This window comes from Anabrus simplex, chromosome 1 (assembly GCF_040414725.1).
Source record: "Anabrus simplex isolate iqAnaSimp1 chromosome 1, ASM4041472v1, whole genome shotgun sequence".
NCBI classification, from domain to species: domain Eukaryota; kingdom Metazoa; phylum Arthropoda; class Insecta; order Orthoptera; family Tettigoniidae; genus Anabrus; species Anabrus simplex.
In genome coordinates, this window is record NC_090265.1 from 804,116,292 (window position 1) to 804,130,544 (window position 14,253).

Consider the following 14,253-nt stretch of genomic DNA (forward strand, 5'->3'; position numbering starts at 1 on the left):
AAGAATTTACAACTGTCACAGGTGTAGAATATATTGGAAGTGGAAAGTCTTTATTGAAGATTTTATTTGTAAACCTTGTTAAGTAGTACTTACTGTATGATCTGAAGTGTGGTGATAAAATATTTTATTAGTATTCCATGTAACTACCTAACCTGTACAGTGTAAATATTTTGGTAACATATGGTATTTGTAACAACTAGATTTCATTTCTATATTTACTGGAACTATCCAGAAAGTTGAAACTAATTTTTGAACAGGGTGTATTGGCCTTTGTTAGTTATGTATTCTAGAAAGTATGTTCTGACTGTTCTGGAAATGGAAGATTCGCTATCGTGCGTATTCGAGAAAATTATTTAAACTTCGCAACTGAAGTAGGAGTTGTGATTGGTGAATCCGGGTGGCGATAGGCGGGCTCCTGCATTCTGATTGGCTACTCCAAGGCCAGGTTTCCCTTTTTAAAGAGAGCGAGGTAGCATTTCGTGGTCTGTCTGGCTGTCCGAAGTTTTGACGTCTCGCTACCAGGATGGGCCACTTTAGGGTAAGCACTCTCGGATTTCTGTTCCACCTTAAATTTCACTTAATGTTCGCTTGCTTTGTCATACAGGAGTTTGCTCTAACCTCACCCAGACTCGCCACTCAATTATTTCGGATGCCTTAGCTTTTCAGCTGGGCTTGCCTCTTTGTTTCCGAGGCATTCCCCTTTCCTTGTTTCACTGAACATGTAAATTGTAGTTTTATGTATTTACCTTGGGGGTTTTGCCTCTAGTAGTTCCGTGTCACTTGACGTACGCTAGTTTATCCTCTGCCCCACATCAGAAGTGTTTTTGGGTGTGGGACCAAGTTGAACTGGCCTCTGCGCCAAGTTTAGATATTTCTGATTTTACCCTTTTTCAATTATGCTGTTCAGATATTTTGAAAGGTACGTTTAACTTCACTCTATATTGTATTGTACGACTTGGGTTGTAATTAGATGTATGGTATTTACTTGACTCTTTGAACTTATAGGAAGCCATTGTCAAGGAACGTCCAATTTGTGTGTCTCAAGGAACATGTAATTTGTAGTTCACAAGTTCGGTATGACTGAAATTGTTTGGAATGTCCTTTGTAAATAATATTTTGGTAAATAATATATTTTGAAAATCAAGGATCAGGGTTGATTTTCCGGAATCTGCAACCTAAGCCATCTCCATACCCTTGGTAGGCTCCCAGCTCCTTTCACATTCAGGGGTTTTTGTCGTCAAGTTGCCCCTACTGATATTTACCAGTGTTGTTATCGGCGGAGTTCCGCGTAGTTCATCAGCTGTTTTCTTGTGTGTGTAGTGTTTTAGGTACCGTGTAATTGCACTTACTTTCCTTCCTTTACTGTGTTTGTTGTAGCCGCTGAAGTAACGGTTACAACAACTGAACTGGAAGAAGACAGTAAAGGGAATATGGAAATGATATATGGAATAGGAAAATGTAAAAGATAAAGAAGCAATTGCAGCTTTGAAGACAGCAGATGGGAATATAGTTTGCAATATGAAAGATATCAGGGATACAATGGGACAGTATTTTGACAAGCTCTTAAATGCCTCTAACGAGATCTCTGTTGAGGATGTAGGATAGAAAACAATAGAGGAAGATATCCCCATTACAAGGGCAGAAGTAGAGCAAGCTCTCCATAAGATGAGAAGTGGTAAGTCAGCAGGAACTGTAGAAGTTACAGCTGACATGATCAAAGCTGCTGCTCCACCAGGAATACAGTGGCTGTATAAAGTTCTCAGAAAATATGGAAGGATGACAAAATACCTGAAGATTGGACAAAAGGGATGATAGTTCCTATCTTTAAGAAAGGGAGTAGAAGGAAAAGGTAATAAAGATCTTCAGGCTCTGGTGTTTGCAGACAATGCAGCAATATGGGATGAAATGGAGGAGGGAGTGCAAAATAATCTGAATGCTTGGTATAAGAAGTTTGATGATTATGGAATGAAATTGAACCTGTCAAAAACAGTACCACTGAAAATCAGCAGAGACAATGCAGAATGCAACATGAAACTACAGGACCACCAAGTTGAAGTAGTACACCAATTCAGATATTTAGGAAGCGTAATGGCTAGTAATAAGAGAACTGAGATAAAAATAACAGAGTAACCAAAGGCTCTAACTTTCACAGTAACGTTGGACACCTACTACGGGATGAGAAGGTCCCATAAAGAACAAAAATGATCGTGTACAAGTCATATTTCATTCCTATCCTTACATATTCTCGGGAAACCTGCACACTAACATCAAAGGATTGTAGTAGGATTCAAGCCTGTGAAATGAAATTTCTTAAAACTGCCCTCGAAAAGACACGACTTGATCACGTGAAAAATGATGAGATACGATCTAACGTAGGTCTAAAGGAATCGATGGAGGAAAGACTTAGGTCATTTAGACTTAAATGGTTTGGGCATGTTAAACGAATGAATAGCACAAGAACAGAGTACCATGTGCTTATTTGGAAAAAAGAATAATAGGTACAAGACCAGCTGGAAGACCAAGAAGAAGATGGATGGACCAACTCAGGGAAGATGTGGAGAGAAGAAGATGGAATTAGGAATCTGTCATGGACAATAAAATCTTTTTGAACAGGCAACTTTGGAAGATGCTCGTTTTCAAACACCCTAATGGCTCGCTAGAAGGGCAAACTGATGACGATTTCTTCAAAATAAATTTCAAATCCTAGAAAGAAAATTAAAGACAGGGATTTTATCATTACAAAGTAGATAAACATTCATTCGGCACTATATTGGAAGAAGAAAGTCTTGAAACTTCATGCATTATTTACTGTGATATGGATCACTTGTAGAAGATCGATTATCTTGCTCACTTCTTTTCCAGCATCCAACAAACACACAGCAGTTTGCACTATGTGCTTATGATACAGTTACTTGAAACATTTTATTACCGCAAGATCAAGAGGCTGCAAAAATGCTAATACAACTTGGGGGGGATGCAAAACTTTCACACTACAAAGAATGAAGTGTCCTGCAGATGAGCAGCACGATTATTCAAAAAGAGTACAACTTTTCTTCCTTGTACACCCCTAGAGGCATTGAATGACCTTAAAAACTTAACAAATTTCAGTGGTCACCTAAGCCTTTTATTTTATTTGTTTTTCACAGCCGTTTTATTTTCGTGTTACTGAAACAACGTGTTTTTAATGATTTTCCCACTATGACTGGCACTCTTTTATCAATCCCATTACTGTTGACACACAGCAGAGTAGTTATTAAAAAGGAAGCCACACCTTCCAGTGTTGACTCAGTTAAATGCAACTTAAAAGAGTTGTAATGCAACAAATATTTAACTTGTGTATTCAACAGACTGGATACCTTTTAAGTTGCCGAGTAGTTAGTCTATCTTTCAAGCATTTCCCCCAAGGCAAGATTCACCCTCCAGCGCCAGTGTTCTGTCTGGAAGGACATAGCACTTTCGCTGGAAACCTTCTTGAAGACTAGTCCATGTCACTCTTTAAATTGAGCAATCCATCAATTCGATGCAGCAAAATTATCAATGTTGAATCTTGCAGCTATCTTCTTGGCTTTCTCTCGTAATATGATTCCATCTATAGGGATATTGGAAGCCCTTGCTTGCTGGAACAAAGTGAAAAGGATATTCTCCAGCTGAGCAAATGTAGAATCTGTCCATCTGTCCCGGTTTTTCTTCTTTTAATTGAACTGTCATATTAATCAATTTTCTCTCTTCTTCTTCTTGGCATATAATGGAAGTTTAACCCTTTCCCACGGAATATCTTTGACTCACTGTCGGGCGAAACCTAGAGTAATAATTTGCTTGTCAGGTATAGTTGAGGAGTGCTTTCACTAAATAATTTATTCTGTAAAATCCACTTAAGATATCACTTTCAAATTTGTAACAATGGAAAATACACTATAGTTATTCTAAAATGATACAATGAGATCACCTCTTTTTTACACGTAGGCCTAATATTTTAAAAGGAGACGGTACCTGAATGAACATTTCCTATCCTGTGCCGTATTTCGATTTCTATCAAATTCATATCCTGTCCCAAATGCTTCCCATACCATTTTTATTACCATACCTACAACTCCAAACTCACTACCATTGCATTTGTCAACATATTGATCTAATTTGTAACAAATATCCTCCGCATTCAACTGGTTATGAGCAGCCATGTTGCTGCAATGTGTTTACATTCAGTCAGCTGTCTGTTCTATCTAAGAAAACATATAAAAGAACACTTTATTTTAGGATTCCGTGCAAGCGAGTAGTATCTAGGAAGCGCAGGGAATTCACTGGTTCCAAAAAGTTGTACGTTTAGCAGACAGATGGCAGAGGAAGTCGGTTTGAAAGTCGAGTACGCTTTACTACGCAACTCGCGGGAGACAATGTGCAACTCCAGTACGCTTTACTACGCAATCCGCGGGAAAGAGTTAAAGCTGAAGACTTTAACCCAAGACATTTACCAATATTTAATCTTTTTTTCAAACTGATTTGTTTCAACTTCTATAATTTTCACTTGTTCTTTGAGAGTTTTGACTTTTTCATGGGAGGCGACATGTTATAAACAACAATACACAGGAACAAAACTGAGAAAAACAGAACGTAATCGCAAACGATAGATAATATTGTAATTGCCGTACACAACCAAAACACAGCACAGGACCACTCAGATGAAATAAAATGGCACAACAATGCCTTGGTACCAGGAGGCTTGTATGTGGCTGCATGTGAATAACCTGCACACTGTACTCCAGCCTACAGGATGCTTGCCCCAGCCGAAATATTTGCTCAAGCCTTGCAACTCTGAATCACTCAGATTCTTGCATAACAATTTGCCACTATTCTAATTTATCAGTTATTTCAAATAAAAAAAACCTTGAGTATAATTTTCTTACAAACTATCAATGCAGGAAAATTGTGCCTGAGGAAAATATATTTTTATTTGACAACTGATGGGATAAAATGGTAGACTGAAGAATGCTAGATATGGAGAAATTTAACAGTTTACATGGAACATTTTTGGGACCGAATAAATTTAACAATGAATACAGGAAAGCGACTGTTCAGGGAACAGTGCATTGAGGTTCTACTGTGCACGGAAAATGATCAGGAGGAAGACTAAGGGGTAAGTGGCTGAAAGGGATAGAGGAAAGTGCTCAGAGGAGAGGAGAGGACTGGACAAGGGCGATGACTGAGAGGTGGTGAGAAGATAGGGGAAGATGGAGAGACCTTTGTTCCAAATAGATGCAGACCGTAGCTGGAAACTCTGCATGATAATTATGATGACAAAATACCACTGAAATGAGCTAGGACTGATTCACCAATTTAGGCTCTAGCATCTGAGTTACTAAATTTGCCAGAGGTATTGAATTATGCTACAAGAACACATCAGACCTGTGACATAACCAGCCATTTCTAGCATTTTATTTGTGAAGCAATGGAAATTGTGATTCTCAATAACATTCACTCGATTCAGGGAGTAGTACTTATGAGAGAAATTTTCCAACAGCTTACCCGAATATTTAACTTACCATACATTCCATAATTCTGTATCTGCAGCTAAAGCATGAGAATCAGAGTGGGGTTTGCGATGATGTTGCAGTGCATGTTGCTGACGCGTTCGTCCACATCCCTGATGCCCACATTTAAGGCAAAGCCACAATCCACGGCTAAGCTCCAGCTGCAATTAGACATTAAATTCAAGAGTACAATGTTTTATACAGAATTCTATACTCTTCTATTTTCTGAAAGCAAAAAAGTTTAACTTAACCTCATATGCCAAAGCAGGGCAATTTTGGAAAGCCACAAAATTCAGGATGTGTTAAATTTTCAAGGCAGTAAATGTAAGGCGCAAGATACTGTTTTATAGGCCCTAAAGTATATTGCTTCTTACTGCCATACATGCTGAAAGACTTCATTGTATTACAGATGAACACATGCTGAATAACAGAAAGAACCTACCAATACAACCTAGCTGTGGGTTCACAATTTAAATCAAGCAAAATGAAGGAAATAAGGGCACTGTACACTACTGTATACAGCACAGTATTTAATACTAGTCATTCCGAAGATGAAATTCCATACAAACTTGAATTTTTCCATAAAGCTATGGGAAATCTGTAAAAGTAGCAAATACAACATTCTAAGGAGTAAATGGTATTTGTGCATTTCTTCTTCTTCTTCTTCTGCGCGAATGGGGCACTTAGGATCACGAGGAATCAACGTTTGTTGAGCTTTCCTCCTTGTCCAATAGTTCATTTTAATCGATTTCATGATTTCTGTTCCTCTGACCAAGAAGGTTGTGTTGGTTTCTTCTCGTCTTCCTCAAATCCCCGTGTGTGAACAATTTTCCTGATTATATTCCTATCCTGCAGATATACATATTGTAAAATAATAAAAAAAACATATGGCATCAGTTACTGTGTTTCACATCTAAAGGTTAAATTAGGAAAAATCGATTGGTGAAGCTGTGTATAAAATAGCTTTTGCTAATTGCTTTACGTCACACCGACACAGATAGGTCTTATGGTGACGATGGGACAGGAAAGACCTAGGAATGTGAAGGAAGTGGCCGTGGCCTTAATTAAGGTACAGCCCCAGCATTTGCCTGGTGTGAAAATGGGAAACCACGGAAAACCATCTTCAGGGCTGCTGACAGTGGGGTTTGAACCCACTATCTCCCGGATGCGGGCTCAAAGCTGCACGCCCCTAATCGCAAGGCCAACTCGCCTGGTATAAAAAGTACCTAGGGAGTGAATTAATGAAGAATACAAGGCTGGACATGGAGATTAGCAAGAGGGTGCAACAGGACAATGTGTTCTACCAGAGTGTAAAAAACCTTGTCTGGAATAAAGAAGTACCAAGGAATCGTAAAGAGATAATGTACAAAATGTATTCTACACCCACACTGACCTATGCGGCTGAGACCTGGGCAATGACAGGTAGGGAGGAGAAATGATGTGTAAAATGTCAGAATGTAAATGAGAGAATTGACAGGAGTAAAGTAAGATGGTTTGGACATGTAAAGAGGATGGAGGAGGAAAGAATACCAAAACAGATGATGGAGATGAAGTTTGAGAGAAAGAGATCAAGAGAGAGACCTAGAACAAGGTGGATCAAATCAATAAGGAGGAGTGTGCAAATAAGAAACCTGGACTGGGACAAAATGATGGAAGAGGAATGGTGGAAGGAGAGAGTAAGGTGGAGAAGTGCCATAAATGAACCAACCCGGCAGGAGCTGGATAAGGGGAAAGCTGGAGGAAGGGGATTAATTTTAGCAGGCTATACTTTTCATTCCTCACTTTATGCCCAAGGTATGCTTTCTTTTCTTGATTTTGTACACAAAAATTCGTTCCCTCCTCATGTGCTCGAGTACGACAGTATTGGAGAAGTTGTCAGTCTACGAGATCTGTAACATCCTTTGGAAAACCCACTTCTCGAAGGCAATTATTCTCCTAATGGTGTTGCAATTCAGAGTACATGTTTCAGAACCATACAGAAACACTAAATACACATAGCATCTGACGAAGTTGCGATGTGTCTCCAAATTGAGGCTTCTGACACAGCAGATTCATTTTTCAGAAAGCTAGCTCGAGCAATTTCTTCAACTTACATTAACCATTGTAATTTTTGAAATTCCATTTTTTAAACTATTTCTCGCTGTAGAAAAACAGTTTCAGTCAAATGACCTTGAACCATTTCCCTTTTGGTTGGTGACAGGTCCTTTGCTAAGCCCATTTGTGAAAACATAATTTGAGGTTAGAATTAGAAATTTATATTACTTTTTCTCACGAAGGAGCATAAACTTATCCTAAATGGGCGTGAAATATACACATATACTGAAACAGGAACGCTCGTACTTCAGTTTTGTGGAGAGCATGGATAACGCCAAGGCGTGTGCGGTTCATGCTTTAGAGAGTACGAGAGAAGGGTAGTGAAATGAGTTCATATTTAAAGTGGAACTTGCAGTTTATTCAAAAAATGCATAGAAATTATATCACCTTTTACAGACGAATAGTTCGAATGTCCTTGAAGATGTGGAGAAGGCATCGTTCCATGGCGGTTTTTAGCCCTTGGTGTTGAAGGAGACTCGAACCTGGGGCGGTCGTGTGACGATAGTGCAGCGTGGAACAGTTGTTGAGTTTTGTATTCCACTAAGTCCCATAAAAGGAGCAGAGAAATATAAAACTTTCGTACAGAATGTCAATGGAATCTGATAAGACACTTCTCTACCGCACTGCACTGCAAATTATGGCGAGACACTATTTACTGGCCGAATAAGTTCCACTCTAAATGGTGTTGGATGCACATTTGAAAAAAAAAAAAAAGAGATGAATTCAAAATCACAGTCCTGTGAGAATGATTTATTGTTCGTGCAACAGTCACTATCGAACTTGAAGTGATAGGCAATGAAAATAATCTAGAACTTTCTGAGATACGATGGTTTACCACTTCACTTAATCTCAGTGCAAAAGAAAATAAAGTCCTTCGGACAAAGTCTTGCACTGTTTGTAATGAGTACATGCAATGTTCTAGCACACACACACATGTAGAAATAAATTAAAGTTTCTGCGAAGACAGAAAGAAATAGTTTGATACAGTCTTGTGACAGAGAACCTAGTTCTATTACGACACAGTCTTAACAAAAATCACGTAATTTCTCAGGGATAACTTTCCACTGAGGCACAATATTACACGTAAATGTAGACACAGTCTTTATGAGGGGAATTAACATAGTCCCTTGAAAGGAAATAAAGGAACCGTATTTCACGAATCAGCACAGTCTTTGAAGGGAAATATCGGCACAGTCTTATGTTAGCATGGTTATGCGATGTGAATTAACAGTCTTTTGAAAATGAATGTTGGCACAGTCTTATGAAAAGAAAATGTCGACACTGGTTTTTTTTCATGGGGTGAAAAAGAATGGTTGGCACTGTCCTTTATAAAACAAATAACACTGTCCATGAAAAGAATTGTACTTTTACTAGAGCACAATTTCACGAAATATCCTAACAGTCTCTTGTAGAGGAAACAACTAAAGCACAGTCTTTATGCCCTAAGTCCTTTAAGCACAGTTTCAAAATATCAAGTGATTACTGTACAGTCTCTTCAATTATACAATTCACAAAATGAAATAATGTTACTTGGCTCGACAGACCGATATTATCAGTGAATAAGCTTTCGTGTACATGTGAAGTTAGAGTCCACAGAGATGGCTTTCACCACTCGTATTACGTACTTTCAAACCCCGGTCCTTAGCCGGACGGAGTAACGAACTGTATCCCATCAGTGAGATGACTAGTTCATGACGAAGTACTGTGACACACTGACACACTCTGATCTCTTTGAGGCTGGCGACCCCCTTATATTACTCAAGGTCGGACGGCGAGACTGGAAATACGAGCTTCAAAAAATTCATATCTCGGCCATCCTTCCGCCGATTTTAATGAAATTTTGGGTAGTAGCATTTGTTGTCCAGGCCTACAAGGTGACGTTCTCGAAATTACGATTTAACCTTCCGTTCATGATGAAATGCCATAGAATCAAATAGAACTTTTGGTGTGACGTCACTTGGCCTTGGCTGGCACTCTGTAGCAGCGCTTGCTTGCATGCTGTCCCCCATGATGCCTGCGCGCTCGGCGCTTGTTCTGAATCCATCTAGTCGGGTGTTAGTGCATTCTTCTCAAGAAATACATGAACGCGAATGCTCGCAGGGTATTCCCATTTCAATACATAGATAGAAGCAGTAATGTGTAGAGCAAATAAATATAAAGGCCATACATTTTCCCCTCCACGAGTATAAAATGGCGCCAACATGTAAACAGTGTAACCAATGTACAATTTTTTAAAATCAACTCTCCCCACACAAAGGTTACTTTGATCGATAAAAGCATCTACAAATGCTTTTCAGTGTTACAAATGATTAAATGAATTCATAAAGAGAGAAAAATTCATTTGGCCAGGGACGGTAGGTGAATGGATTATAGAGAATGGTAATGAAAAGAAATCCATAATATCAAGAATTCAAAAGATGGAAACTACTTTCCAACTAACAAAAACTGTTTACAACAAACAATGCCTCTCCAGGAACAGTAAGATTCAGCATTACATAAGTGATGAACCAGAGACACTATATTCTTCAGAAACCCTCAATCTACAACAAAAAATATTACAGGTACAATTAGAGATTAAGGAACAAGAAATTATGAGAAAAATCTTAGACCAAAACTTAAAAATTGAATTCATTACCCTAAACCTAATTGTAAAATATATTAACATCTTTCCCAGATACATGGCCGGTTTCTGGAACGACCGTTACCTGTAGATGCGTAGTTATCAGTGATTTAAGATGATGATATGTTTAAAATGAGTTTCCAAAACAACAGTTACAGTCTTCTTCACAGTTAACTGCGCAGTGACTGGTAACTGCAGCTAAAGGTGAAGTTACCTCTGTCAGAACTGATTCCAACAAATAGCGATATGCAGCTCCACTTCATTACTGTTTCGTACAAGGTCTTGTATTAGTTTCGTAAACATTAGTAAGTGATAATCTGATAATAATATATTCAGTCATTCATTGTAGTGTTTACGTGCTTTCTTTTTTTTTTTACGTTATGGTAAATAGCCTGCATTTATAGTATTGTAGGTGGTATTACGATACTAGTTCATATCAGGAAAATGGAATTATCATCATCATCTCCTCGTCATCAAATTCAGTGTCGTCAGCCGAAGAAGATTTGGCTGTTTTGGGTGCTCTACCAATGCCACGAGTGTTCAGGGCTTCGAAAAATCCATTCGATCACTTTAATGAAACCGAATTTCAGATGAGGTACAGGTTAAGAAAACAGTGATGAGGTCAGAACATCAAATTGGTCAAAATATTAGACCTGAAACACACCGAAACCAATCTGTAAGTTCATTAAATCAAATTCTGATTACCCTAAGATTTCTACCAACAGGAACTTTCCAAATTTTACTAGGTGATGATAGTAACCTACATTAATCAACGACATGTCGCATATTGCAGAACGTGCTCCCTCAAATTACTGTTTTGTAGGACGAATTTATTGACATGCCAAAAAACCCAGTAGAAATTGCAGAAACGAAAAGAACCTTCCATGCCATTTCTGGCTTTCCCTCTGTAATAGGATGCATTGATGGCACACATGTGAAGATTCAGTCTCTGGGTGGTGAAAATGCAAAAAAGTACAGAAATAGAAAATCCTCCATTTCCTATAACGTTCAAGCAGTCTGTGATCAAAACCTGCGCATTATGGATATTGTTGCTTGCTGGCCAGGCTCAACCCATGACAGCACAATCTTCAGTGCATAGATTTGTTCGAGGAGAATTTCCAAACTCTTTTTTGCTTGCTGTCAGTGCATACCAGCAGAAGAAATTCATTCTTACGCCGATTCTAAACCCTCAAAATAATGCGCAAGAACGATACAATTCAGCACATATAATGAACAAGAAATTGCTTTGAATGGTGCTTTGGAGTTCTTAAGAGACGTTTCCCTATCCTGGCTTTGGGATTTCGCACCAAACGACAAACAACTTTAACAGCAATAGTGGCAGCTGCTATATTACACAACTTAGCGATAGAAGAAAAAGAGGATATGCCAGTCATGGAAATGGATGCAGATTAAGACGACCCAGTACCCACAGAAAACCTACCTGATAATGAAGGTAATGCTGTTCGTGCCGCAATTGTGGAAAGCATGTTCAGATAATGTAAATATGCAACATTTATATTCTAATATAAATTGATGTATTAGACTATAGAGTATCACAAATTATAATATATTAACATTGGCTAATTTTCAGATTAATATGACACGCAAAAAAGGAAAATAGTATTTGTTTTAGATTGTTCTTACATCATTTCAAATTGTTTTAATTTTATTTTGTAATCAAGTTCCTTAATTTTAAATTCATATTCTTGTTTTTCCAACTCCTTAAGAGCACTCTTCTTTTGAAAGTCGTAATATTTCACATTTTTTATTAAGTTCTACTTCCTTCATTTCAAATTCTTTCTTTTTAATTATCGCAAGTTCTTCATCTATATCAGTTTTGGCTTTCTTTCTATTTACAATGCTTTCACTGATGCTGTGGACATAATCTGATTTTCTTTTAGATGCTGGTTTAGGCCTAAGGAGTGCTGGAGTCGACAACATTTCATTCACTACATTTACGTCCACGTTATCATTGGCTTCAGTCACTGATTCCACTTGGATGGTGTCATCTGTCCTAGCTGTTTCACTCACAACCTCCTCGGAACATGACGCCTCTACTGTAGATGTATCTTCGAATACGGGAACTGAATCATTAAACAAAGTAGAACTGGAATCAAATGGATTTTCATCTGGTTCAAATTGATCTTTCAGTGCACCTATAATCTTAAGATCTATTTCGTCAGCCTTTGTTTCATGAGTCCCACCACCAGTTAGTGAACACCCAATTTGAAATTAAAGAACATTCACCATTAATATTTACATTTATGCTAAATAATCAACATCTTAGTTACTGGTATGCATTTAATATAAGCCTGCTGAATAATACACACCGATTTTTCATTGCTCTTTTAATTTTATTATATCATTTAAACAGTGATGTGAGGTCTCATATACTCCCACGAAATATAAAACATCTGGACTTCTTTAATTATAAATCTTGCAGGGAACTGTAGTTTATGTTACCTTATCTGTGTCAACACACTTCATACCTAAGGTCAGGGTTAGCTCACAACGATTAAAATTCTCAAGTGGACAGCCAGAGCTCACGTGTCACCAGTTAGGAGAGTATTTTTGTCAATGCATGTTGCGTGGCCCGCGGAAGTAAAACATACCAAATGGCTGGTCCATTGCAGTTATTAAGATTACAAATGCTCAGTTCAAGGCGTATATTAGGGAACTACTATGAAAAATGTAGTGATAGGCTAATTCTTTTTCGGCTATTGTAGATTGCAGTTTGTAACGCTTTCGTGTTGTTCAAGTTGTAGCCTGAAAGACCGGAAAAAGTGGATTTCTTGAAGGGTTTGGGAGCTTATAAAGTAAAATTACATATAAAAGAAAAGTGCGAGTTGCCAGTTTGTTTGCAGTGTACTAAAAAAAATTCCACCAGTTACATGAAGGACGAATGAGAGTCACATCAGTAAAAAACTTCAGTGCCGGAATGATAGGTTCCAAAGTCTGCTACACGTTTTCATTTATAGGATTATATTTGTTTACGCTTGTTTTGTTTTGGATCAGTGAAAAGTGATCTGTTTGGTAATTTGAACATTTTTAGTGACGGCAACAATCAAGGTGAAATTTACGAGGATGTCTACGTACTGTGAGTAACAAACAAGGGAATAGATATGTAATTTTTGCACTATTAGGTTCTACATATATTCATATTATGAGAGATTATTACATGCTGAATCCGATAAAATAATAGTAGTACTTGTATAAGATGCCGAATGTTTCTCATTGAACTCTATTTTTGTCACAAGTCTCAGAGACCTTATGTCACCAGTGCACGTTACCAGTTAGAGGATATATCAGTACTTACCCTGTCTTCGTTATTGTGCTTTCTTGCTTTCCTTTTCATAACGAAATACAGTTCTTTTAACTGTTTTGCAGTCCGTCCTGTCTGGCTGGATGCATTGAAGACTTTACATAAGTTCTCCCAAGAACTTTTTTTCTGAGCTACTGTTGCCCCATCAGTCTTCTTATTCTCAATCACTTCTTTTCTTTGAAGAACAAGGTCTATTAACAAGTTCCTCTCGAAAGGACTGAAATTTTTCGCACGTTTAGAATTATCCAACATTTCCGTATTGTGTCGCACCAAATAGCTATCATTCACTGACTTCTTATAACTGCATTGCGATTGAGATGTCTGTGTACATGTTTGCCAACCAATTTCCATTATAGAAAACTTCTGCTAGTAAAAGTAACTAGATATTACCAAAATAACCCTAAAAACATTTTCGTAAAGACATCTACTGGAGGACGAGAGATACTAAACATGACGGTAACTGTACTGTTTATTACCAGGGCTTATAAATCTTGATTTAAGTTTCTGGAAACTCATTAAAGTTACAAGCATATTTAGGTAACTCACAGGTAACTGTGGTGTACCAGAAACTGGCCAACAGCGCATTTAGAAAGAATGGACTAAAAGATTTCCCCATAAATTTTACAAATTTCTCCAAAACAAGGCCACTAGACACAGCGGTATAAAGTAATGGAGAAAGACCTTACTGAAAT

General features: G+C 37.9%; 1 protein-coding gene across 2 annotated transcripts in view; it reads right to left on the reverse strand.

Moving 5' to 3' along the window:
- Positions 1-14,253, reverse strand: part of Usp16-45 (ubiquitin specific protease 16/45) — a 168,392-nt gene that overhangs the window by 129,050 nt on the left and 25,089 nt on the right. For both annotated transcript variants that reach the window (XM_067136327.2, XM_067136326.2), the window contains exon 4: positions 5,538-5,686. In XM_067136327.2, the coding sequence (XP_066992428.2) occupies positions 5,538-5,686 (149 nt within the window). The remainder of the gene's footprint in view (positions 1-5,537; positions 5,687-14,253) is intronic.